This window comes from Leguminivora glycinivorella, chromosome 1 (genome assembly GCF_023078275.1).
Source record: "Leguminivora glycinivorella isolate SPB_JAAS2020 chromosome 1, LegGlyc_1.1, whole genome shotgun sequence".
NCBI lineage: Eukaryota > Metazoa > Arthropoda > Insecta > Lepidoptera > Tortricidae > Leguminivora > Leguminivora glycinivorella.
The window spans coordinates 26,465,111-26,492,032 of record NC_062971.1 but is presented as its reverse complement, the minus strand read 5'-3'; the positions used below and the strand labels follow the sequence as shown (position 1 = coordinate 26,492,032).

The window sequence follows — 26,922 nt, the reverse complement described above, 5'->3', positions numbered from 1 at the left end:
AGAAAACTTTTGTCTTAGATAAATATTTTTCAAGATATGGAGCAATGTATGAAGCAAGAAATGGGGGGGGAAACGATTTTTAAAAAATCAACAGTTTTTAGGAGCTCATACCTAGATAATGGTTAAGAATAGAAAAAAAGTTTCTAGATCAAAGTTATAGAGAATTTTATAAGCTTTCAAGGTGTAGTAAACCGAAATTTCGTCTGACGCATAGTTTTTGAAATATGAGCAAAAAACCAAAAAATGGGACCTTTTTTCATCCCCCTCTTCGAGCTCACGTCCAAAGTCCGAGGACTTTTAGTATGTATGTCTCCTGACTACCCCTAACAACATCCCGTAGTGAAACTTTCTGCTTTCGGCCATTCCATCTAGAATCGCTCGTTGACCAAGCTATACCTATTACACAGAATATAAAGCGCTTATTGTCACATCTTCGAGCAGCGGTGTGAAGAAGTAATTAAATCTGAGGGTTGAATATATTCTAGGGTGGACCCAGTGACCTTGGACACGCTGGGACGGAGGAACCTGACACAGAGCCTGGCGCTAGTCAACCACACCTCGCATCCCCACGTCATGCCTAATGGTCAGTACCTTTTATATTAAACTAGCAACTGCTTGACTTTGTTAGAAAACGTCAAAAAGTTGAAATCCATTCTTGAGCTACAAAGATTTAAAAGATTTTTGGTTTCGACGGTTCACAGTTCCACATCAAATAATTAAACTAATTTAACTCCGACTACAGTGCGTAGCCGCTCACGAATTGTGAGCGAATCGTGAAGCGTTTGTGGGATCGACGTTGGGTGTTGTTTGTACCCAAATGCTGTCTGCTGATAAACTGATTTGGATAGAGTTGTTTTTACTGTGAAAGCGACTTTTCTTGCGCTGATTTTCAGCGATGTTTTATGTAAATAAATTTTTACTTTTGCTACACACGATACGTGCGTATTTATTTCAGTACTAACGTTTATTTTCCTGTGTGATTTCAGGAGACGTGTATAACGTGGGCATGTCTCTCATAAAAGGGCGCTTGCAGCATGTCGTGGTCAAATTTCCCTTCACGGAAAAAGGTTCGTTTCAATCATAATCCTGTAAAATGTACTGCTCACTCTTGTCAATTGTCTCACCTTAGTCAAAGATGCCTAGTTAGTAGTAATATAGTAGGGATCCATTCCACCGCAGCGGAGTGGTTAATGGTGGGACAAAAACACGCCTTCACCATTCGAGGGTTATCATTTTTTTAGGCAACATTTTTAGTTTATGAAGAGAAGCACCGTTATTATAATACTTACTAGCTTTTACCCGCGGCTTCGCCCGCGTAATAAAAGTATTCTTATTGAAACGTTTACAAAAAATAAGATTTTCATTTGGATCCGTAGGTTTCTTTGTAGGTACATCTGTCCGCGATTATTTCGATTAAGGTAAAGCGGGGCAATTCTCGACTGGAAGGCCATTGTAACTGATATATTTGCTGTACGGTCCGGTTTTGGCTGACTGTACCTTACACCTATTGTTTTAAAAGAAATTCTTGCAATGATTGTAGAATTGTTACACAGCGACCACAGCGTAGGTAGTAGGTACGAATATGTATGTATTTTACCTATATAAATATTTATACTGGGGAAACTTCATACAACCCACATAGCCAGTATCTCGACGCTATGGTCGGTAGGGTAAAAAGTACTTCCTTGCATTATCGCTTACAATTTTTTCCATTTTGCTTATACTTATTGCAAACGTAAACATATAAAAGGCAAGCAAACAACGATCTTCTTACAGCACATTGAATGTAATAGTTATTACGGATGCAGGATACTCGCCGATGCCTACTTACTAATACCTTCCCACTTAGCCACCTGCATTTTACACTGCCTAGTTATCGATTGCCGACCGATTATTCCGACCCCAATCCCTATTCTTATCCCCGTCCCTATCTCTATCTTTGTCCCCGTTCCCGTCCCGTCTCTGTCCCCGTCCCTCCCCTATCCCTATCCCCGTCCCCGTCCCCTATTTTTATCCCTATTTCTATCCCTATCCCTATCCCTATCCCTATCCCTATCCCTATCCCTATCCCTATCCCTATCCCTATCCCTATCCCTATCCCTATCCCTATCCCTATCCCTATCCCTATCCCTATCCCTATCCCTATCCCTATCCCTATCCCTATCCCTATCCCTATCCCTATCCCTATCCCTATCCCTATCCCTATCCCTATCCTATCCCTATCCCTATCCCTATCCCTATCCCTATCCCTATCCCTATCCCTATCCCTATCCCTATCCCTATCCCTATCCCTATCCCTATCCCTATCCCTATCCCTATCCCTATCCCTATCCCTATCCCTATCCCTATCCCTATCCCTATCCCTATCCCTATCCCTATCCCTATCCCTATCCCTATCCCTATCCCTATCCCTATCCCTATCCCTATCCTATCCCTATCCCTATCCCTATCCCTATCCCTATCCCTATCCCTATCCCTATCCCTATCCCTATCCCTATCCCTATCCCTATCCCTATCCCTATCCCTATCCCTATCCCTATCCCTTTCCCTTTCCCTATCCCTATCCCTATCCCTATCCCTATCCCTATCCCTATCCCTATCCCTATCCCTATCCCGATCCCGATCCCGATCCCTACACCTAGCCCTAGCCCTATCCCTATCCATATCCCTATCCCTATCCCTAACCCTATCCCGATCCCGATCCCTATCCAGATCCCTATCCCTATCCCTATCCCCACCCCTACCCCCACCCCTACCCCTACCCCTACCCCTATCCCTATCCCTATCCCTATCCCTATCCCTATCCCTATCCCTATCCCTATCCCTATCCCTATCCCTATCCCTATCCCTATCCCTATCCCTATCCCTATCCCAATCCCTATCCCTATCCCTATCCCTATCCCTATCCCTATCCCAATCCCAATCCCAATCCCAACCCCAACCCCAATCCCAATCCCAATCCCAATCCCTATCCCTATCCCTATCCCTATCCCTATCCCTAACCCTAACCCTATCCCGTTCCTGTCCCTGTCCCTGACCCTGTCCCTGTCCCTGTCCCTCTCCCTGTCCCTGTCCCTGTCCCTGTCCCTGTCCCTGTCCCTGTCCCTGTCCCTGTCCCTGTCCCTGTCCCTGGCCCTGTCCCTGTCCTTGCCCCTGTCAAATTATCATGCTAGGAGGTGAACTTTGAAAAATCCTTTCTTAGTGCTCCTCTAAGGAACTTCCGTGTCAATTTGAAATCTCTTGAACCAGAAGTAAAGATAAAAACTAACGCTATACTTATGGCTATTTTGGATATTTTAACCCCATTGCACAACAACAGGGGAGAAAATTTCTTTTCCACCTCATTAGATTTTAAAATCGTTGTATTTATCGTGATCAGCGACCCGATAAACCATAAAAACGATACCCATATTGTGTTTTTGACTTTACCCCCTTTGCACCCCTTTAGGGGTCAAATTTTCAAAAAAACCTGAAACATGTATTTAGTCATAATAATGTCTTTAGGAATCCTCCTGTGAAGTTTCGAATAAAATAGTCAAACTAATCATGTTTCCCCATACAAACTTTGAACCCCCATTTCACCCTTTTAAGAGGAGAATTTTGAAAAATCCTTTCTTAGTGCTCCTCTACACTATATAAGGAACCTACGTGCCAAATTTGAAATCTCTAGGACCAGCGGTTTCGGCTGTGTGTTGATATATCAATCAGTCAGTCAATATCTTCTGTTATATATTTAAACCCCATTGCACCACAACAGGGGAGAAGGTATTTCACTTCCGCCTCGTTAGATTTTAAAAACGTTGTATTTATCGTGATCAGCGACCCGATAAACCATAAAAACGATACCCATATTGATTTTTTGACTTTATCACCCCGTTTTCACCCTTTTAGGAGTTAAATTTTCAAAAAACCTGAAACACGTATTCAGTCATATGTCTTAAGGAATCTTCCTGTGAAGTTTCGAATAAAATAGTCAAACTAATCTTGTTTCCCCATACAAACTTTGAACCCCCATTTGACCCCCTTAGGAGGTGAATTTTGAAAAATCCTTTCTTAGTGCTCCTCTACACCATATAAGGAACCTACGTGCCAAATTTGAAATCTCTAGGACCAGCGGTTTCGGCTGTGTGTTGATATGTCAGTCAGTCAGTCAATATCTTCTTTTATATTTTTTTTTGATATTTAAACCCCATTGCACCACAACAGGTATTTCACTTCCGCCTCGTTAGATTTTAAAAACGTTGTATTTATCGTGATCAGCGACCCGATAAACCATAAAAACGATACCCATATTGATTTTTTGACTTTATCACCCCCTTTTCACCCTTTTAGGGGTTAAATTTTCAAAAAACCTGAAACACGTATTCAGTCATATGTCTTAAGGAATCTTCCTGTGAAGTTTCGAATAAAATAGTCAAACTAATCTTGTTTCCCCATACAAACTTTGAACCCCCATTTGACCCCCTTAGGAGGTGAATTTTGAAAAATCCTTTCTTAGTGCTCCTCTACACTATATAAGGAACCAACGTGCCAAATTTGAAATCTCTAGGACCAGCGGTTTCGGCTGTGCGTTGATATGTCAGTCAGTCAGTCAGTCAGTCAGCTTCTTCTTTTATATATTTAGATAAAAGATAAATTAATTACAAAATAGGTATTTACTTTAAAACGTCGGGGTTATAACTGTTATAAGTTTAACATGTTTCGCTGTCTGTCTGTATGTCTGTCTGTCTGTGTGTCTGTCTGTATATGGCATCGTAGCTCCCGAACGGATGAACCGATTACGATTTAGTTTATTTTAAAGCTGATTTATTCGGGAGTGTTCTTTATCCATGTCAAAGAGGATCGAGTATTATAGAGAGTTACTGTCGAAGTAAAATGTGTAATCACAGTGCATACACTGCCATCTCTTGACACAGGCTTAAAACTATTGAACCTCAGTTTTGACAATTTGGCCCATATTCTTAGCTTGATATGTTTTAAAATGTCAAATATTAATATTAGCGCCATCTAGCTGAGAGTACCCCAAAGGTGTAACGCCATCTAGGCCACCGTGCCTTTTTCTGTATGGCACTGAGGTACGTTTTTTTCTAAAACTTTATCTGTCTATACGGAGTTATATATGTCTTTATCCATGTTTTAAGAAATCGGTCCACTATGTCGGGGGTTTTTTCAAAATTTTAATTTTGTGGTTAGGTTATTTTTTATATGTAACAATGTGTTGTTTATTCTTCGTTTCAGGGGATATGTTCGAGCGAGCTCGCGTCGTAGGCAGCATGAAACCACGGTGGCCACTACACCCGGCGTATATGCATACTTTTGGTATATAAAAAAAAATAGTAATTAATTAATAAAGTCGCCGTCAATAGAACTTGTGAACAATGTAAACAAACCTTGTAGTCAAAATGTCTTTAATTTTCATTCTAACTCATCAGATGCTGGCTGAATCCATGTGTTATTTAATCAATTCATGTCACATTATGATCCTCAACCTTTAAAGTAATAAAATTGTGCTAGAATATTGATATTTTATAGAATGGTTTGTTTACATTGTTGACAATTTCTATTGACGGCGATTTTACTTCCAGAATCGGTGCGGAGCGGTATTGACTGATTACTTTTTACACGACTGCCCAAAGAAAAAATCAGTGTATTGTTTTCAGCGTTCATGTAGGTATGTGTGTATGTGAGATTCTTTGTTCCACCATCACTTCTGAATGCCATAACCGATTTAGATGAACGATGCATTTGTAGGTAATTATTTCTAGTTAAGGTGTTTTTTGACATGTAAATTTTGATGAATAGATAATTTATAACTAAAAAAAAGAAAAAACAATAATTAATTATATATTTTAAAAATAATGATTTATTCCCACGTAAGTTTTCGTACGCGTTAGGGCTACAGGGTCCTTGTTCCCTATTACATTTCGGCTAACTGGAGCGAGACCTATGGCCTGATTAAGGGCCAGTTGCATCAACCATATTTGATAGACACATCATCGTCACGCAGCAGAAGTCTATGGAACTTCCCATACAATAAAGTTTAACGAATGCTTTAACGGTGACAGACGGTTTGATGCAACCGGCCCTTATAAACTTTAATACCTAGTTGTCAAAAATTACTCTTAAATACGATATTGGATTGTATACGGCAATGTCAAAGTGACGTTTTGTTTCAAGAATTGGAATCGGGCAATTAATTTTCGAGTATAAACCTTTCACCAATGATAATACTTTCAGGTATAACGGAGAACTACTTCGTGATAGTCGAGCAGCCGCTGTCGGTGTCGCTGGTGGGCGTGGTGCGGAACCAGCTCTCCAACAAACCTCTCGCCAAGAGCTTGCACTGGTACCCGGAACACAAGGTAATTCAAGCCAGGGTATCTAATCGATCTAACGTCTGTCTAGCTAACATCATAATTGCATACTATCTAACAAGAACGATTTAACACTGGACTGCCAAAGCCCATACAAAAAAAACGTACCCCTAAATTGTATGGGCCTTTTAGGCTTAAAACTAGATGGCCCTGTTTGCAGCCTGGAAGTGGCCAAAATCATATTTTCCCCAAATATGTTTGCGTGTTTTGATTTTTTATAAGAACATATGACATATTTCTTTATTTTAAAATCATAATATCACGTCAATATACATTTTGAAAAATAAATAAATTTGTAGGCATCATCAGTGTAGTTATGATAGTATTTAATAGGTGGCGCTAAAAATCGAGGTACGATTCTTAGTATGAAGTATGTAAATCCTATATAAATACTATCTAATCTAGTAGCTAACGTCACAATCACTTACGCTTCGTAAGCGTATCGTAGCTTCCCCTCCCTATCCCTGGTGCCGTAGCCAAATGGCATTTCTGCGAAAACGAAACGCCGCGAAAGGTAGTCTGGCCCTGTCGCGCCAATACGCACGAACGATAGAGATAGATATCTACGAGCGTGTCGTTTCGTGAGCGTTTGCATGTGCCATTCGGCTACGTCCCCTGTCTAGTGGCGCGACCGAGACAGACTGCATTGCATTTCTATCGCCACGTAGCGTCAACTGCGACTCGACACTTCGGCTAGGTGTCGGCGGTTCGATATCCACTAATGCCTTATTTTGAGGCCTTGAGTGGCCGTTTCTGATTTATATTAGGCAGTGTTTGTTCGCGATGCCACCACCACCATGGGCCGGTCTATTTGTTACAGTCATTTTGTGAATACGTACTAGGGGCTTGTCAGTGAACCATTACTATTCTGTCTTGATCGAATTGAATTAGTTTACTAATATTTTCGTTTTAATTTAAAGTTATTTGTTGACATACGAGCTTGATTTTTCTTATTTGTCTGATATAATTTGATTTCAGACACACATCGTTCTAATAAGTCGGAAAACTGGGAAAGAAGTGACGCGATACCGGACCGACACCTTGTTTTACCTCCACATCATCAACTCGTTTGAGCAGGACGGCAGGCTTATCGTCGATATCTGTGCGTATAATGACGCTAAGGTGATAGATGCTATGTACATCCAGGCCATTGAAGTAAGTCCCATTTGTTCTCTTTTATGTGTGTAATATGTTTCATGTGGAACGGGTTAAGTATTTCACCACCCTCTTTCCTTCCTCGGGTGTCGTAGAAGTAGACTGTGGGATGTGGGACCTTTATTTCGTTTTTCTTTCAACTCCTAAATGTGTGTTTATGTATACTGTGTGTATGTAATAACCTAACCACAAAATTAAAACTTTGAGAAAATCTTCGAAATAGTGGACCTATTTTTATGAAATACGGCACTCCCGACTAATTCAGCTTTCAAACAAAAAAAGCTAAATCTAATTCGGTTTATCCGTTTAGGAGCTACGATGCCAGAGACAGACACACACAAACAGACAGACAAACAAACAGATAGACAGGTCAAACTTATAATACCTACCCCGTCGTTTTTGCGTCGGGGGTTAAAAACCAGAACCACAAAAGCCGTGAGTTTTCGTCAAGGGAAGTGGATAGCAAAAAGCCTACCTAAGTACCTATCTTAATTAAATCTCCGAAATATTAAAACAGCTCTGATGGTAAACTCACTTATGTCAAAGGCTACAACTTCGAATCTCGTAGTCGTTTCTGATCTGAGGGGCTACATTTGTGGCATTTCACGATATCGTACTTAAAATGAGCGATTTCAGTCGATGCAAAGCAACGCAGACTACGCGGAGTGGTTCCGCGGGCGGCCCAAGCGGCTCGAGATCCCACTTGACGCCCCCCGTCTCACGCGTGTGGCGCCTCGCCTACTGGCCGACCTCGGCTGCGAGACGCCCAGGATACACTACGACCTGTACAATGGTAGGTGACTACAGCCCTTTGTAAATCGTAATAAAGGATGCTACGGCCGCTTTTTTGTCTACTTGGCGTAGGCACCTTTTTGGTATAGGCGATTTCAATCGATGCAAAGCAACGCAAACTACGCGGAGTGGTTCCGCGGCTGGAGGCTGGACCCACCGCGGCACGCGCAGGTCACTATGATCAGTACTATTCTGTAGAACAGGCATTAAGCAACGCAGATTGCGCGGAATGGTACCGCGGGCGGCCCAAGCCGCTGTCCGAGCCCGACACGAGGACTCTTATATTTTTATTATTTAGAGCCCAATGTGTCCCACTGCTGGTTATCTTGGCCTGCAAGTCGTTCGTCATTCGGCAGCTAAAAGTAAGTTGAAATGTAAGTAAGTAAGTTAATAAGTTGAAATGGCATTAGAGCTCAATCCCATTTCAACTTATTGCCAGTAGCATCAACCACATTTGACAGACACATCATCGTCACGCAGCAGACGCCTGTAGAACTTCCCATACAATAAAATTTAACGAACGCTTTAAAGGTGACCAACGGTTTGATGCAACCGGCCATTAGCCACTTTTCGAGCTACGTCTATTCAGTCTTAGAGCGCAGCGTGGAAGTAAAAGTTTAAGTCAAACAAAATACGTCTCATTTGCTAAGGTCTGTGGTAAACAATTTTTTTTTTCAGGAAAACCATATCGTTTCTTCTACGCGATTAGTTCAGATGTCGACGTGGAAAACCCAGGACTGGTAAGAAATTACGTAAAAAGAAGTAAGGAAGCGTAGGTACATATAAATTCTGTGAAACTACTAGAGTTAAGCTAAGTTAACTCTGCAGTGTATTTGAAGCACAGAGTTTATTGCTAGTTATTATATATAATTTTCATAATTTTATAGAAGTTTGACATTAAATTTATGCTAACATTCTACATTCGCTACAGCTTAGTCTGACTTTCTGACTCATCAATGTCCAAAGGAAATCCGAAGAAGTTTGTAGAAATTGTTGCAATAATAAATGTATGGCGAAATTGATTATGGAAATCGGACAGGCTATCACCTATACATACATATAATAAGTATAACGGGGTGAACGTGTTGGTTACAGATCATCAAAGTGGACACGGCGACGGGTGAGACGCGGACGTGGTGCGACGTGGACTGCTACCCCAGCGAGCCCATCTTCGTTCCGAGACCGGGCGCTAAGGTATATATTTACACGCGTAATACAATTTTATTCATTTCTGGTCCATATAGAACTGCGATAACTGCAGACCTTAAGACGATACGGTAGGGGTCAATTCTCTATACAAACGCTCTCGACTATTTCCTCCCTGGTTTTTGAAGATAGAGCAATGATTTTTTCAACACAGATTGTTATTATTTTTATCTGTGTTGGACCGTTTTGATTTTTTTGATATTCTGCTTTTTAAAGACTCTAGAGCCAATCAAAAATTTCCAAAAAACGGCCTTTTTCATTGTGGCGCAAAAAAAGGTGTGATACTTAAGATTGGTAACAATTAACCAAAAAAGCTAAACGGTCCGACATAGATTATTTCATTGTTATTCAGATTCTCAAATTTCGTTCCGATTGATTAAGTTTTGAAGGAGGAAGGAGTCGAGAGCGGAACCTCGATTTTAAAGATTTTTTGAAATATCTTTTGACTGAGTTGTTCTTAATAGACAATTTTTTTTCGATAAATCTAGTTAATAACACTTGTATATTTAACTAAAATTCCCAAGTTGAAAGGGGAGCTCCTTTCCATTTTAGCATTTTCGCTACCGTATCCTCTTAATACCTCAAGAGTCAAGTTGTTTACACTTACCCCTGTCTCCCTTACATACCGTACCTGTGTCACAGTATAATAAAGAGTACTATCATTAAGTATAGCCACTTCCGCTCCCCGCTGAAAGTACCGCCCACCCCCTCTCGGCTACCTTACAGTTACCGCCTGTCAAAAACGCGAACAGTCGACCTGTCTTATTTCACTCATACAAGCATAGTACGCGTTCACCTACACGAGCTTAGACTGTGTGCTAGGAACGCGCCTCTTTCATATATTTGATCGCCAGTGTCCGAGGTGTGCTCGTGTCTTCAAATCACATACATATTAGAACCCAATGGCCTACAGCCAAAACAAATCATGAGCCGAGCTCCCTGAGGCCTGTGCCAGTTTAGTATTTAAGCTGTTGAAGACGATGATGTTACTTATATCAAAGACATATGTAACTCCGTGTAGACAGCTACAGTCTAAGGAAAGAAAAAACCGGCCAAGAGCGTGTCGGGCCACGTTCAGTGTAGGTTCCGTAGTTTTCCGTATTTTTCTCAAAAACTACTGAACCTATCAAGTTTAAAATAATTTTCCTAGAAAGTCTTTATAAAGTTCTACTTTTGTGATTTTTTTCATATTTTTTAAACATATGGTTCAAAAGTTAGAGGGGGACACACACACACTTTTTTTTTCCTTTAGGAGCGATTATTTCCGAAAATATGAATATTATCAAAATAAGATTTTAGTAAACCCTTATTCATTTTTAAATACCTATCCAACAATATATCACACGTTGGGGTTGAAATGAAAAAAAAAACAGTCCTCACTTTACGTGTAGTGGGGGGGGGGTACCCTAACAAAACATTTTTTTCCACTTTTTATTTTACTACTTTGTCGGCGTGATTGATATACATATTGATACCAAATTTCAGCTTTCTAGTGCTAACGGTCACTGAGATTATCAGCGGACGGACGGACGGACAGACAGACATGGCGAAACTATAAGGCTTCCTAGTTGACTACGGAACCCTAAAAAACGTATCTCAGAACCATATAGAAAAAGGTACGGTGGCCTAGATGGCGTTACACCTTTGGAGGACGCTCGGCTAGATGGCGCTAATATTAATATATGACATTTTAACACATATCAGGCTAAGAATATGGTCCAAATTGTCAAAATTGATGTTTAAAAGTTTTAAGCTTGTGTCGAGAGATGGCAGTCTACGCACTGTGATTACATATTTTACTTTGACAGTAACTCTCTATAATACTCTATCCTCTTTGCTTGTATGTAGGCCGAAGATGAGGGCGTGTTGCTGAGCGCAGTGGTGCACGGAGCGGGCGACGCGCGCGCCGTGGCGCTGCTGGTGCTGGAGGCGGCGACCCTGCGCGAGCTCGCGCGCGTCTGCTTCCGCACGCCCTCGCCCGCGCCCAAGTGTCTGCACGGCTGGTTTCTGCCCGAGCGGGTGTAGGTTAGGCTTGTCAGACGTATACATACCTCTGTGGCCCATTTCTCAAAACTGAAAGTTGGGCATTCGCAAGAAAATCACCAAAAAAAAATTCAAAGGTAGGTAGGTAAATTTTATGTTTTTCCTACTCAGAATCACGAGCCCTTTCGATCTAGGACAAAAAACAAGAGACACAAAGATGGTCCCAAAATTTTCTATTTTTTCACATTCTGTCCACTTTGTAACCGCTGTATAAAATGTTTGAAAAATGGTAACGAAGTGGAAAAATTAAATTTGGGACGATTTTTTTTACCTAGTAAGATCGAAAGGGCTCGTGATTCTGAGTAGGAAAAACATTAAATTTAAATTTTTGAAAAAAAAGTTTTTGAATATTTTTTCGTGAAAATGCCCAGTTACAAATTACAAGCGGAAGTCTCTTTCCAACTTGACATATTAGACAGTGACTACCACTTGTAAATTGTAACTTGTAGCTTCGAGAAATAGGCCCCAGAATTCACGGAGACACCACGATGTTAAGCTTGAAACGGGGACATGTGGTGTGCGATGTATGACAACCCTAGACTAGGCCTCAAATAATGCACTGATATATGCCAGTCATCAGAGAACTATGTAAGGTAAGGTGGGGGAAAATTTAAGGGTTTTTATTGCGGGTTATGATAAAAAGCCGCCTGTAGGGCTTTACGATAAATAACATATTTCATCTTAACCTTCAGGAAAAAAATCAATCAATCTTCAATTTTCGCCCACATTACCTTAACTTCTCATAGTCACAAAAATATCCAAAGAAAAAAACCCGACAGCTGCGTTGAATAGAGTGACTTTTGAAAAGCGCGAACACTGGTTGAACAGTCAGATGTGAAGGACGGAAAGCACGGGAAATTTTGCATTAGGTACATATCTGACCCTTTAGCACAATTTGCCTTCTCACGCGCGAGTCCATACATCAAGCACGACTTCAAGTATGGCCTCGCGCGTGACAAGGCAAGTTGTGCTAGAGGGTCTGTTAGTGATATGACAATGGAGTCTCGACTAGTTACTTATGTAGTTTATGTAAAACAGTTAGTTTATGTATTACCTAAACAAAAATAAAATATTGTGTTTATTCGCGCAAAGTTAGTAACCTATATTGTATTCGTAAGTATCTTATAAATTGACGTCCTTTATAGCAACGGCGCACTTATCATGAAACGTGGAATGTGGGTTGCCCTCGTTGTTGGCAATCCATGTTCTGGCTCTCCTCTCGTTCTCACTGAGCGTGTGTGAGCGAGATGCTGTCTGTGCGTGCCCGGCGGATATCATAGTTTAGAGCTTTAATTTTTTGTAAGTTTCGAAGATAAACTTTTCCCAGTATTTTTAAAACTGATGTTAAGTTAATACTCATAATACTTATTTAATTCTAAGATATTGTGGTTTATGGCACACCGTAACACAAGACGAGTGGTATGATGGCAGAGCTTTTTCAAAAAAAAAAAATGAATGCATGATTATCACAGATCCTGGTGTTTTTAGGTTCTTTTCAATCATAATCACTGACACTTCAATCCTGATGCTAATAATAATATAACAATATTTTGTGTGGAAATTACAGTTTTACCTATCAAGTCAAAAAATCTTTACCTACAATATTAAAAGGTGATGTATTCGAGCGTACATGGTACACTCTATCGTTCTTCTGTATTGGTCCTACAGAGTCAATAAATTCTGATCTGAATCGTTTTTTCCGTCAGGTGGCGATAATGAGAAGCCAAGTCTTTCTGGCATCAAGCTTCAAAATACACCAATCAAATAAATGTCCATTGAATATGATATGATTGGGGGATTTTGAAGTTTGCTATCAGAAAGACCTGGCACCTCAGTGTAGCCACCTGGTGAAAACACGATTCAGAAAACCCTCATTGCCTTTCGTTCGCTACGGATTGGTTGGTTACGCGGCCTGCGCGTCTACGCGTGAGTCGCACACGCAGTCACTGCTATGCTGAATTTGTACCGCATCAGAATTAATAAAATCATCCGTGGTCGTGCTGTATAGTATCACACTGCTAGGCTAGGGCCTACTGAAAGTAGTGTAATATTGGTGCACCTGGATCAAAGAAGATCCAGGTGCCACCAATATTACACATTAGAATACTAATTTTAATCGATCGATCATTCAAATAATTACTCATTTTGTGTCCATTCAAGAAGTCACCTTTTCAAGTAGTGAGGTAGCAGGATGTTAGTAAGTTCTGATTTATCAGATTCAATTCTAAAAGTAACACTCAAACATTCAAATTTGTAACCAAGTCTATACGAACCATTTATCTTTTCTGATTACTCATGCCAATACTCGAAAACCAGTATAATATATGGTGTCCATGTCGGTATATGACATTGATAAATAAGAACTTCATCGATGTCTTCCACATTGTTGTCCATTTTTAATTGATTATTTATTTGCAAATTGGTTCGAGTGACTTTAGGTTTGATATTTATGATGGTACTAAAATTACTTATTACCTATATTATTTTGTTTTATAGATCATCATAATTTTAAAATAATAACACAGGTATTCATGATTATATTTTATTTTGTAAAAAAAACATTATTTTCTATACACCACTTATTCAGGCATGATACATTTTTAAAAGCGCAGACATTAGCATGATATATACAATTTTGAATATCACATTTATTTGAATATTTTTCGCATAAAGTCTTTAAATTTGGGCAGTCAAAATGTTCTAAATTATAAACATTATCACTGTCTGTTATTTCTTTCACCCACTGCACTTTTTCATAACCTTTTGTATAAATGTGTTTATCTTTACAGTAATCAACAATCAAATTCTTATAATTAAAATATGATACATAGCCTTCATTCCATAATATTCCTTTGTATTTTTCCACCCAAGAGACTTGTGAACGTTCTTTCTTTGTTAAGGTATAGAACGGATGGGGAGGGCTGATCAGAAACACAAGAAAACTTTTTTGAGAAATAATCGCCACTTCTTTTGGTATAAATTGATTATTTTCATTTTTAAATCCTTGAACATCCAAAATCACATTCATGATAATTTCCTTACTATATTACTCAAAGGTTTATACTCGACAAGCCGATCGTTTATAATTAAACAATAGGCTGTCGTTTTATCAGGTATGTCTTCTGAGGACTCGATTTCTATTCGAACGTCAACTGGGCCAGTTTTTAATGAATCGTTCTGCCTTGAGCAGTCTATTACAAATAAAGGAGTTTTTTTTAATGTGTTCAGATTAAGCAGAGGATCGACACCGACCCCATAATACGACTGACGAAAGTTAGCATACATTTCGTATAATATACTAAATTTGTCTTCGCTAAATTTTAAATTAAGAGGATCGTATGGAAAGTACTGTGAATTTAAAAATAATTTGACGTTAGTTATATTGCAGTGATCAAATATAGTAGAATTTTTTAGTTTGTTTAGTTTTCTATCAGTCTGTAATGCTAATATAACATATCTAGGCTTTTCTAACTGGGAAGCGGTTTTTACTGACCATGCATGTTTTGTTGTTTTAGGTAAAAGTGGATATTCATACAAATCCCAATTCCGGAATGCTAGTTGTATAGATCGATCTTTCTCTAAGCACTTTAGTAGTGGCAATCTATTACGGTCAGAAACTCTAACATGTGGTACCCGCCATTGGATTTTATGGATATCAATTTGAACTTGATCATTTTCTTCAAGTACAACACTATTTAAAACTGAATTACTTCTGTTTAGTACAAGTTCATGCCTACAGTTGACTAAAATCTTATTATAATCTTCCGCGAAGCCAAGCACTTTATTCAGAGGTATTATAATGGAGAAATGACCTTGCTTTAGAATACTCCCGCTTAGATCCCAACCCCACAATGCAGCGTTCTTACTTTCTCCTTCATTCATTGAAATAAGAGATTTCATCGTTGTAGTAATCCCGCAATTTTTATTCCGGTCAATTTCAATCCCATTTAGTTCGTAACTTATATCTTTGAACAAAAATAATATGGGGTTATTTGTAAAATTTACATCTTTTGTTATTTTTTCCCACCAGCATCTACTCGCCATACACTTGCATACCCTTCAATGTAAATGGAGCTTGCAGATGGTAATACATACACATCTTGTTGATTTATAGGTATCCTGATTTCGTCATTTTCCTTAAAGCTATGATTGTAGGGATTGTATGAATGGATGGTATAGCTTTCAATTGAATTATCTTGTTGTGGAATATCTGTGATATGCAACATCTTATTATAAGTATTTTATTTTATTTTAAACCCAAGAGAACGAAGAAATAACTTATTGCTCTTAGTAATTCTCTTGCTAGAATTTAATCGACTTGCTCCTTTGAAGACTGGGAGTTGAATATTCGATGGTATTCTTGTAATTCCGCTTTTATTGAAAACATACATAATGTATCACTTGATTTTGTAAGGTAAAATTATGTAAACGTATGCTTAACACCCGATTCTAGACACTGTTCGAGGTTGAATGTGATACGGTAGAAGATATCGTTTATTATAATATTGTTGTATTATGTTTTTGGTCTTATTAAACACATAAGTTTACTTATTTAATAATATTTCTGCCAGAATGAATTCAGAAATTTTAAACATAAATGCCCACAGTTAAATAAATGATTTTTTTGTATATTATCGTAATTATAGCGTATATTAGCTCCCATATATTTTATGAATTCCTTTGGAGGTTTTAAATTTCCGTAACTATCAAAATATTCAATATAATTTTTATTTTTTCCATAGGCTACCCAGTGAGTACCGTTATTTTCAGATGAATCTAAATTAATCACACCACATTCCATCGGTAATGGTTTTGGTGGTAATTCATCTCTCATGAATACACCACGAAAGTAAGGAATACTTTTCGAATGTTTTATTATATCGATATTACTCAATGCTCTATTGGGTAGCCTGCCATCTAGTTTTTTTTATTTGTAACATAAATTCCTAGTCCACCCTTGTAGGGTTTAAGATGCACTCCTTTTCCAATACATTTACCCTCCATTTTCATATTATGTCTCTTTAATTTAGCTAGTTGTCGTTTTGCTGATTTATAATGGTTAATAGCTTTTCTTATTCCCGCAACACCTCCTGCTAAACTTCCTGTAGCCGATAATCCTGCTAAAATTGGAATCAATGGTAGAAATCCGCCAGTTTTAGGTACTGGTATCACTCTGGGTAATTGTATAGGCAAGTCCGATGCTAATTCTTGAGCAGCAGCATACGCTAATTCCATTAGCATGTTCTTACATTTTGGCTTTAGATTACTGATATGTCTTTTAGTGTGTGAAACAAGATTATTAAAAGTTTTCTTTAAGCCAGCTCCAAATTTCTGATTGCTAAGTTTCTTCTTATTTTCGTTTTCAGAATTATTTCTCGTGCGTTTCATTTTTTATGAAATAGATTTAAATGTTGGATATGTCTGTACTGGTCTCTATAGTGTAGAGTTTGAAATACAAATGAGTGTACAAAACAGTGAAAGTAAATTTAAACCCGATTACAAACGATTTGTCTTATCAATCCAACTATTTTCACTCGGTGGAAGGCCGAGCCACTTAACATATACTTTATTTCCTTTACGTTTTAACACTCTTTCAACAAGATAAACTTGAGGATGCAAAGTTTTCTGAATTTCTTGCGCATAGAATGCTCCTAAAATAGGCCTACGCTTGGCGTCTTCTAGATAATATGTAGTGGGGTTAGTATTTCGAACATTAGTTATCTTAAATATTTCTGTTGACCAATTAGGGGTAAATCGTTTCTCGAAACATCCTTTATACTTGCTAACTCTTACAAAATCTCCAATACGAAACCTTTTGCAAACCGGGTTTTTCTTTGTTAGTAAATTCTTAATGTATCTTTGTAATACAACTCCTTTATTACTACGATTGATCGTGATCGGCGCTCTTCCCACCGTCCTATGAAAAGTATGATTATATTCTGAAACTTTCTGGTCAAGAGTTCCATCGACCCATTTATAATTACCCTTCAGACTAAACTCCTTATACAGCTTAGCTTTAAGAGTTCTTATAAGTCTTTCAACTATTGATGCCTTTTTGGTGGAAAATGTAGAGTAATGATTAATATTATATTTTTGAACAACTTTTCTGAAATTACTATTATAAAATTCATTACCCCTGTCTGTTTGTAAATTGATTGGTTTACGTCCTCTTGATAATAATGTTTCAAACATTTTGGATACGGTTTCTTTAGTCTTACGTTTGAGTGGAAATGCCCAAGCGTATTTTGAGAAACAGTCAATAATCACTAATATGTACTTATAACCAGCATTCAGTTTTGAAAAAGTCTGCATATCTATTAAATCTGCTTGCCAGAGGTCATCAATATCTCTTAAAATGACGCTTCTTCGAGGAAAATTCACCCTTGCATTTTTATGAATTTCATTTACGACGTCCGCTTTGCTCATAATGTTTATTAATATTATATTCAAATTCTTTGTTAGAAATATTCTTTTCAACTTTTGTTACTCGATTCATTAAAACCGAAATGTTTTTATCTATATTCATCACCTTTTTCATACAGGCATCGATTTTGTTTATTATTTCTGTATTTATTGTATTAGATAATATATTTTCCTCCTTTATACTTAATACTTTATTAAATTCTGCTTTACAATTATAAATATCATTGTTATTTGTCATGTCTAAGACACGTTTATTTATTCACTGAGCATTAACATAATATTTCAATTTATTTTATTGCTTTACAATACCGGCTTCCTTTAATTCTTCAATAATTGATATAATTTCATTATCATGGTTGGTGTTTCCAGCGTCTTTGGATGCAATCAAAAGTTTAAGCCTTTCAATTAATTCATTTGGATCATCCCAATAAATATAATCTGTGTTACTTTTATAATGTTTTAATGCAGGTAAGTTACCACCTGTTTTAATGTTAGTGTCAAGTAATTGTGAAAAGAGAGGTTTGATAATACTGCAATATTTTATACCTTTGTCTCCTTTTAATTTTCCGTTTGGATCAAAATCTCGTTTATGTGCGTTTGTACGGGTTAACATTTCTTTGTATTCAGTTTTATCTTTTTCAGTAACAAGACTGAGATTGGGTTTGTTTCGCATCAATAGTTCTTTCAACCCTGCGGTTAATTCAAATTTTTTGTTGTCTATAGTAATAACATATTGTTTTTCAGTATCGGAAGTCTTATTTACCAAAGACAAGTATACATCAGAATTACCCATCATCAACTTTTTATTCGTGCTACGAATCCCGAATGGTATATTGATGTCCTCATATAAATCAATCATGTCTTCTTTTTTTAGAGATAGAAGTGTATCATTATTTTGTTCTTGAGAAGTTTTATTACTAACATTAGAGTATTCATAATATTCTGAATGCTGATCAGGAGCAATTATCTCTTTGAAATTTTTGTATCCTATAGAATCATTTAAATTCTGAGATTTGTCACTCGTATCTGTACTTGTAGTCATGTTAATAGCTGGTTTAACAAAAGAACTTTGCATAACGAGGTTTTCTAATGGTTCAGTAATAGGTTTAAAAACTTTTTTAAATTAATATTATTTTCATGTTCTTCATTATTTATCTTCTTTATTTTGTTTTTTATGTTATCTACTGCTTTGATAAGTTGATCTTTTAAATGTGTATCCATTTCAGCAGTCTTGACACCAACCTTTTAATACGAGCACTCAGTTTCAAGTGAGCCTTCGTCAACATTTAAAACATTAAATAATGGGAAATTTAAAAGTAAATAAATGTATCAAACCCCTGTCTATATCGTCCTTTATCTAGTGTACAATCTTTATTAATTAATAAAAAGCTAAAACAATCATCCCATATAATTGAACAAAGTTCTTTAAATTTTATCCAATCCATATCGGTGTTTACATGTTCATTGTATATATGTTTTAAGTTAGTATCATCTTGTTTAAAAACAATTAAGAGATTCACATTGTCTCTTAACAGTTGCTTCGGAATTTTGGAGTAAGTTTGCGATAAATAAAAACAATCAATTTGTCGATGTCTTCCCATAGCAAAGTAATTCCTAATGTTCACTTGATTTTCACATACAACATCATCGAAAATCATGATTGAATTGGTCATAGCATCATTTGGATGGATAACGTCTTTATTGTCATTAAATATTAAAAAGTTAGCATCTGGAATTTTCTCCATAATTAGTTGGAGGTAGCGATATTTTGGCTGAAAAGCGGTCTTTGAATACAAATAGATATTTTTAAACTTTAGACCATTTTCATGTAATAATAAATTTAATATTACATTAGTTTTACCACAGTTTGAAGGTCCACATATTATACAGCGGATTGTATTAGGTAATAATGTACTATGTCTTGTATTTTTATGCACGTCATTTTCAACGATTATATTATTTACTTCCAGAGTTTGGGTATGCTTAATGAATTTCATTGTTATTATGAAAAAAATATGATATCTCAACGCTTTTTATAGGATATGTCTTAACATAAATAAAACAATTGATTAACAGAGTAAATACATTTATTAAATTTCTGGAGATTATTACAGATAGGTACAAAAAAAAAACAAACAAAAACAAATTTTAGTATCACATTATTATATAATTTAAAATATAGTCTTACAGTGCCCCCATGGTAATGTTTGTATATTGTCAGGCAATATCTGCCTTTTATCATCGTTGCAGTTTAAAACTACTTTATCAACTTGCTGTGAATATAAAACATGTTTGATTGATCGAATCATATTCATATTATGGGTATACACTTTTTTTGTTTGCAAAACTTTGTCAAAATGTTTAATTCTTAATTTATTCGTTATAGGTTTTGTGACACCTTTTGCTTTCGTTATTGTCTTCTTTACATTTTTTAAACAGTACAGTTTTGCTCTTAATCCAATAAATTCAGTAATTACCGTACCACCAAATTCATCTTTAAATAAACCAGGTACTTTAGCATTTAGTTTAGGTATACCATAAGGGTTATTGTGGTCATAATTACTAGTATCATATTTTGATATGTTTTTATTTAGATCATTGTAAAAGTCATCAGTAATAATGTTATAAAGAAGGCTATCAGTATCAGTATAACAGAGTTTCACGTTTTCTTTGTACGTTTTTTTAATGAAATTATAATGAAATTGATATAAATGTGTTTTTGCCAATTCTAAAACTGTAAATCCAATATAAATCGGGCGGTCTAAACAAAGCCACAAAGTTTTCATTAAATATGGATACATTCTTTACATTAGGTTTTAATAATATTTTTTTCAAACAAACAAACAAATTCAACGCGATTAGTTCTACGGAAAATATGTCGGTAAGTACCCGTTCTTTTTTTTTAGAGTGAGTGTTTGTATTATTATTATAAAATAATTTCAAATTATAATGGTTACATTACTCATACGTAATTGATATAAAATAATAATTAAGTAAATACAATTTTTAATGTATGTGTCTGCTTAGCGCTAAGTCCACCTGTAGTCACCTACTTCGTTAATTTCATCGGATTTCTCTGTAACTTATGTTTTTTTTTTGTGTGCAATAAAATATTTTATTATTAATGTAACTTATTTCAAGTTTTCATTTAATTAAAAGTTAATACTCGTAGTTAACATTAAACTAATAACTTAATTATTAATTACAGGATACATCAGAACACCTATTCAACTTCGTTCCTTTGGCATCATCCCAAACTCAAAGTCAGAGTGAACGGGAGTCAGGGGTGAGACGTCTGTCCTTGGGGGTCAAGAGGAAGGCAACACCCGTTTACTCGTTTATCAAAAAACCACATCGGAATGGAGGTACAAAAGTCATCAAAATAGAAATTTACGACAGTAACAAATTGAATGAGAACTTTGAACATATATGTAAATGTAATGCCGAGCTGTGTGCCCAATATGTAGTGAAAAATACGTTATTAGACCAAGTTTACGAATTAACGCGTAGAGTAATTGACAAGATAGACGAAGGTTTGTCCTCAGATACGCCACATGGGTACACCATCGAATAAGGGTACAATTTAATGTGATTGTGTAATATGAACATAGTTCTTAAGTTAATAAACATTATAAAAGTACACGTAATTTCATTTAACTATATCCAACTTTTACCTCAATGTTAATTACCTAGAGTAGGTACATAAAACTATAAAATAATATCTTATTAAGAGAACAGTACCTAACTCATCAGTACGAAATCAAAATCATTACTCATATCGGGTAGACATTTCTATTTAGAGATTTCAGATTACATACCTCAATGTATACAAAAACTCGATTATAGTTATACGTGTTAATTACCTACTAATATTCTAAATATCCCCCTCTTAAATACATGACTTCCTTAATTGATGTAAAATTAGCACATATTTGAATAGGTAGGTAAAACGAGTCAACTAGATGTACCTAGTACAAGCATTCTCCTATCTCGCTAGTTCCATTGAATACATGACTTCTTGAATGGAGACGAAATTAATATTTGAATGATGATTTCTTGGATTGCTTTGAAAAGTATTCGAACGTGTAATATTTATTGCAGTTACATTTACCTACAATCTACAAGTATTCTGCTACCTCACTTCTTGAATATGAGACTTCTTAAGTGAACGAAAAATTTTTTAATGATCGATCGATTCGAATTAGTACCTATTATAATGTGTAATATTGGTGGTAGCTAGATGTACCTACTAGCATTATAATACCTCACTACTTGAATACGTGACATCTTGAATGGATGCAAAATGAGTATTTGAATGATCGATCGATTCAAATTAGTATTCTAATGTGTAATATTGGTGGCACCTGGATCTTCTTTGATCCAGGTGCACCAATATTACACTACTACTGAAAACACTGCTTTCCGCTCGTGCATCTTTCCCCGTCGCGCTAATAACGCCTTGATTGGAGTAAAGGAGAAAGAAATAAAATTGAGAACTTGCGAAAAAGCTCCGGCCGTATAGAAAGCTTTAAATCTAAGCGCTTGTAACTGTTTATAATTAGATGCAACGAAAAAATGTGATTAGGTATGTGCTATACACTAATGAATAATTATTGTAATTAATGTTGATGAGTGTGAATGAATTAGTATGTGATCTTAATGTTATTATTGTTAATGGTATTTAATGCTAAAGTTAAAAAGCTATTGTAGGTAAAGTTAATAAGAATAAGACTATGATTGTAATTATATTTATAATATATTTTTATTATAAAATATTTATCTGAAATTAAATAAATTTATTATTTATCTAAAATGAAATATGAAATATTTTGGCTGTCCTTAATATAGGTACTTAGACCTTGTACCTATGAAAAAATATATGAATGGAGAATGGTTTTGTATGACATACACACTCTTCGTGGGGGAAAATCTACGTGCGTCATTGAGCCCCGATCCATACTAATATTATAAATGAGAAAGTGTGTGTGTCTTGTTGTTTGTCCGTCCTTCACGGCAAAATGGAGCGACGAATTGTCGTTATTTTTTAAGTGGAGATAGTTGAAGGGATGGAGAGTGACATAGGCTACTTTTTGGCTCTTTCTAACGCGAGAGAAGTCGCGGGCAAAAGCTAGTATCCTATATATCTATATGAAAAGCGCCATCTTTGACGTTTGCCTATGACCTCCTCCTACATCCGATATAGAATCGGATGATGCGAAAATGCTCAAAATTTTTGTCACCTTCGGAGATCTCTTTCGTTCTTGTATAGGTTTTATAAACAAAAGTTGTTTATAATCAATTTATCAATTTGGGTAAACGCATTTATTTATAATGCCTACTAAGTAAGTATACCAGGCCCCGTAGCCGAATGGCATTTCTGCGACGCGAAACGCCGCAGAATGGTAGTCTGGCTCGGTCGCGCCATTACGCAAGAGCGATAGAGATATTTATATATTTAGATATAGCTACGAGAGAGATATTATCGTGAGTGTTTCGTGAGCGTTTGTGCATTCGGCTACGCACACTGGTCTACTTTCGGTAAGTAATTAGATTTGTGGGTGATGGTGAACTGCACGGGAAGCATGGTCGCGCGATAGACGATAAAATATCAGGCCGTCCCTATCGCACTTACAAATAGTGCGATAGGGACGGCCTGCTATTTTATCGTCTATCGCGCGACCATGCTTCCCGTGCTGGTGCAGCTACGCCACTTACCCATTTGCTTTCAGATACTCGTAGTGTCTGGTTCTTACTAATATAATATGTTATTGTAACAAAGACAATAACAAACACTGTTTAGCCTCTGTTTAGCCTCGTATCTTCCAAATTTAGGAAAGCCTTGAAGGTAATTTTATGAAAATAACAATAAGTAGGTATTTTTTTTAGTTAGAAAACAAACAGCCATTTACAAATACGTTTTACGAAAAGATATATAAATCTAGGCCTAGAGTTTCCCACATTACTGGATAATTAATTTCAAGTAAAGTAAAAATAGTAAACAAAATTACACACGCAGTCGAGTAGTACATACGCAAGGATGCATCTTATCTACTTAATGAATAAATAAAATAGTCTTTTTTTTTTATTATTATGGACTGATCGGCGATTGACCCTAGTCACACCTGATGGGAAGTGAAGACAGAGTCTAAGATGGAGCTCACCGATTCAGTAATAGCCTATTCACTCTACGTTTAAAGAGACGGAGGTCGTATTTCTCTGGGAACACCGATGATGGGAGCGCATTCCACTCCTTTGCAGTCCGCATTACAAAGGATGAGGCAAATCGCTTTGTGCGGATAAATGGAACACTAACCACATACGGGTGCATTCGTTCCCCTCGCCTGGACGTCCGAAGATGGAAAGGAGAAGGAGGAATTAGGTCGTGCAGTTCTTGAGCGCACTTCCCAGAATGTATCCGGTAGAATATCGATAGACAAGCGACTCGACGGCGATGTTCTAGGGTCTGCAATTTAGCCTTAATAGTAGGGTCATCGCCGAAGAGCCTATGTGCCCTACGCTCTATCGCATCCAGGGCCGCCAGCTGATACTTGGCGGAACCGTCCCAAAGGTGACAGCAGTATTCCACGCACTATCGGACCTGTGCTTTGTCAACGAGACGGTTGGGTCAACGAGAAAACAGTAATTGCCGAAAAGTATGTATGTACTTTAGGTATTAAAACATATCCCCTTTTAAATTGGTAATTGTGTCTCTTTCAGTCCATGTGGAGAATAAAATGAGGTATTACTGATCCAGCCTACTCGCTTAACCACTTCTTCGGAGGAAGACTAAGGGCCAGTTGCACCAAACCGTCTGGCACCGTTAAAGCGTTCGTTAAATTTTATTGTATGAGAAATTCCATAGACGTCTGCTGCGTGACGATGATGTGTCTGTCAAATGTGGTTGGTGCAACTGGCCCTAATTGAGATTTGTATCAACCAAGACGGCCAAACGAAGCCAAGGACCTTTTCTCGTACGAGCGTTTTGTCGGTTTTTTAACCCTCATGACTTGGGTCTGGATTGTACTAGATAAAAAATATCAGAATATATGTACTAGTAAAGTCATTGCTCTTATACTTTCGGTTTATATTCATATCACTTACGATCATCAAAACACGTGAAACCCTAGAAAGCTGAAATGTTCTATGTAAGCTACTATTGCGAGTAGTAGTAGCTGTAGTATATACACAAAAACCGGCCAAGTGCGAGTCGGACTCGCCCACCGAGGGTTCCGTATATGGTAACAACATAGAGTTTATTGAATAGTATGGTATAGGTATATAGAGTTATCAGTCAAGATTTTCAAATTCAGCGCCATCTATTATTAATTTACGACAACTTTTCATGTGACTTTCCATGCCTAAAGGTTCCTTATAGAACATAAAGCATGCGGACCCTTTAGACATGGAACGTCATATATTTATGGCGGAATTTTTAAATAGGTTTGATGTTTTCATTCACCAATCAGTCAGATAAATATTTTTTTTTTTTATGGGATACGAGGCAAACGAGCAGACAGGTCGCCTGATGGTAAGCGATCACCGCCGCCCATGGACACCCGAAACATCAGAGGTGTTGGAGGTGCGTTGCCGGCCTTTAAGATGGGTGTACGCTCTTTTCTTGAAGATAACCTTTTCAACAAGAATTTATTTGCCAAAAAGATGACATTATTAAAATTTAACTACATATAAATACAATTAACCTAAGAATGTAGTTCGCTAGTTTGCAGGTGGTACAGAGACACCTAGCGAAAACTTGTACATCAATAAAACTTACCAGAGTACTTATACATTTTACGACAACGAGTGGAACTTTCACCCCCTAGCCCCTTACTAAGGTGAAAGTTTAAATATTGTTGTCAATACTAAAATAATACTTGTGATTTTTTAGGAAATTACCCACTATAACAAATAAAAAGATGAAAGATAACATAAAATCCTTACAAAAAGAATCCTGCTAAAAACATTTTTATGTAAAATTTTGGCAAGACAAGACCATAAGGCTCGCTTGTCTAAAAATTATTAGATTTAATTTGCTTACATAGAACCAAACCTCTAACTCTACAAGCCTCTAACTTCACAAATTCTATTCTATTTTAGTCGTTTTGGTTCAGGGCTTCATAATACAGTTACCAATTCGGGTGTATGCAAGTAATTTTTATGAAAAAGGTATTAGGTAAATTAACTCATTGTGTTCATTGGCTAGGTGCTACCACGCCTTTTAAAACGGCTTATCACTGTGGGTAAACAGCACCTCTAATATTAAGTCTACATGCTTAAGGTAGGCTAGAGGTAAGTAGGCAAATTAAATAGTAGGTGGAAATAATCATTTGCTTTCTGTCATTCCTAGTATGTGGTCCTATTTATTAGATGTTTGGTTGACAAAAATACCTATAATATTACATATACAGCAATATCAATAAACACAAATATGATGGCCATCTCGGAAGTATCCAATGACTCAATGAGAATTTGGATGGAATTTTTAGAAAGAGCTACCGTGTGTAATGATTTTAAATTTCCTTTTGCCATTTTCTTGTGTGTTTTCTTCATAGTCAGTCTGATCGGTAACCTGATAACCTGTTTCGTAATTTACTACGACAAATCAATGCACACAGTTACTAATTATTATTTGCTGAACTTAGCAATATCCGACTTAGCACTTTCATTTACAATGCTAGAAGAAATTTTTGAAAATCTGGTTTCCACTTATGTGCATAGTAAATTCACATGTCGAGTGCAGTGGTTTTCAATACTTTGCTTATGGAATAGTGGCATATTAATTATGACTGCAATATCTATTGAGAGATATATTGCCATTTGCCATGCGTGGAAGATCAAAAGTAGTCAGTGTAATCACGATTGCCGCAGAGTGGTGAAGATAATAGTGATTCTATGGCTGGTTTCAATTACCGAGGCGGTATTGGACACT

At 36.9% G+C, this 26,922-nt stretch overlaps 2 protein-coding genes across 2 annotated transcripts in view; both read left to right on the top strand.

Annotated features, from left to right (window-relative positions):
- LOC125226807 (carotenoid isomerooxygenase) overlaps window positions 1-26,922 on the top strand; it is a 37,176-nt gene that overhangs the window by 8,636 nt on the left and 1,618 nt on the right. Inside the window, exons 6-14 of the mRNA XM_048130915.1 lie at window positions 486-583; window positions 987-1,067; window positions 5,239-5,319; window positions 6,238-6,362; window positions 7,353-7,529; window positions 8,166-8,322; window positions 9,000-9,061; window positions 9,417-9,515; window positions 11,376-11,552. Of these exons, the coding sequence (XP_047986872.1) occupies window positions 486-583; window positions 987-1,067; window positions 5,239-5,319; window positions 6,238-6,362; window positions 7,353-7,529; window positions 8,166-8,322; window positions 9,000-9,061; window positions 9,417-9,515; window positions 11,376-11,552 (1,057 nt within the window). The remainder of the gene's footprint in view (window positions 1-485; window positions 584-986; window positions 1,068-5,238; window positions 5,320-6,237; window positions 6,363-7,352; window positions 7,530-8,165; window positions 8,323-8,999; window positions 9,062-9,416; window positions 9,516-11,375; window positions 11,553-26,922) is intronic.
- LOC125226821 lies at window positions 20,850-21,633 on the top strand. The gene is made up of 2 exons (XM_048130937.1): window positions 20,850-20,874; window positions 21,202-21,633. The coding sequence occupies exons 1-2, from the start codon at window positions 20,869-20,871 to the stop codon at window positions 21,565-21,567; spliced, it is 372 nt and encodes a 123-aa protein (XP_047986894.1). The 5' UTR covers window positions 20,850-20,868; the 3' UTR covers window positions 21,568-21,633.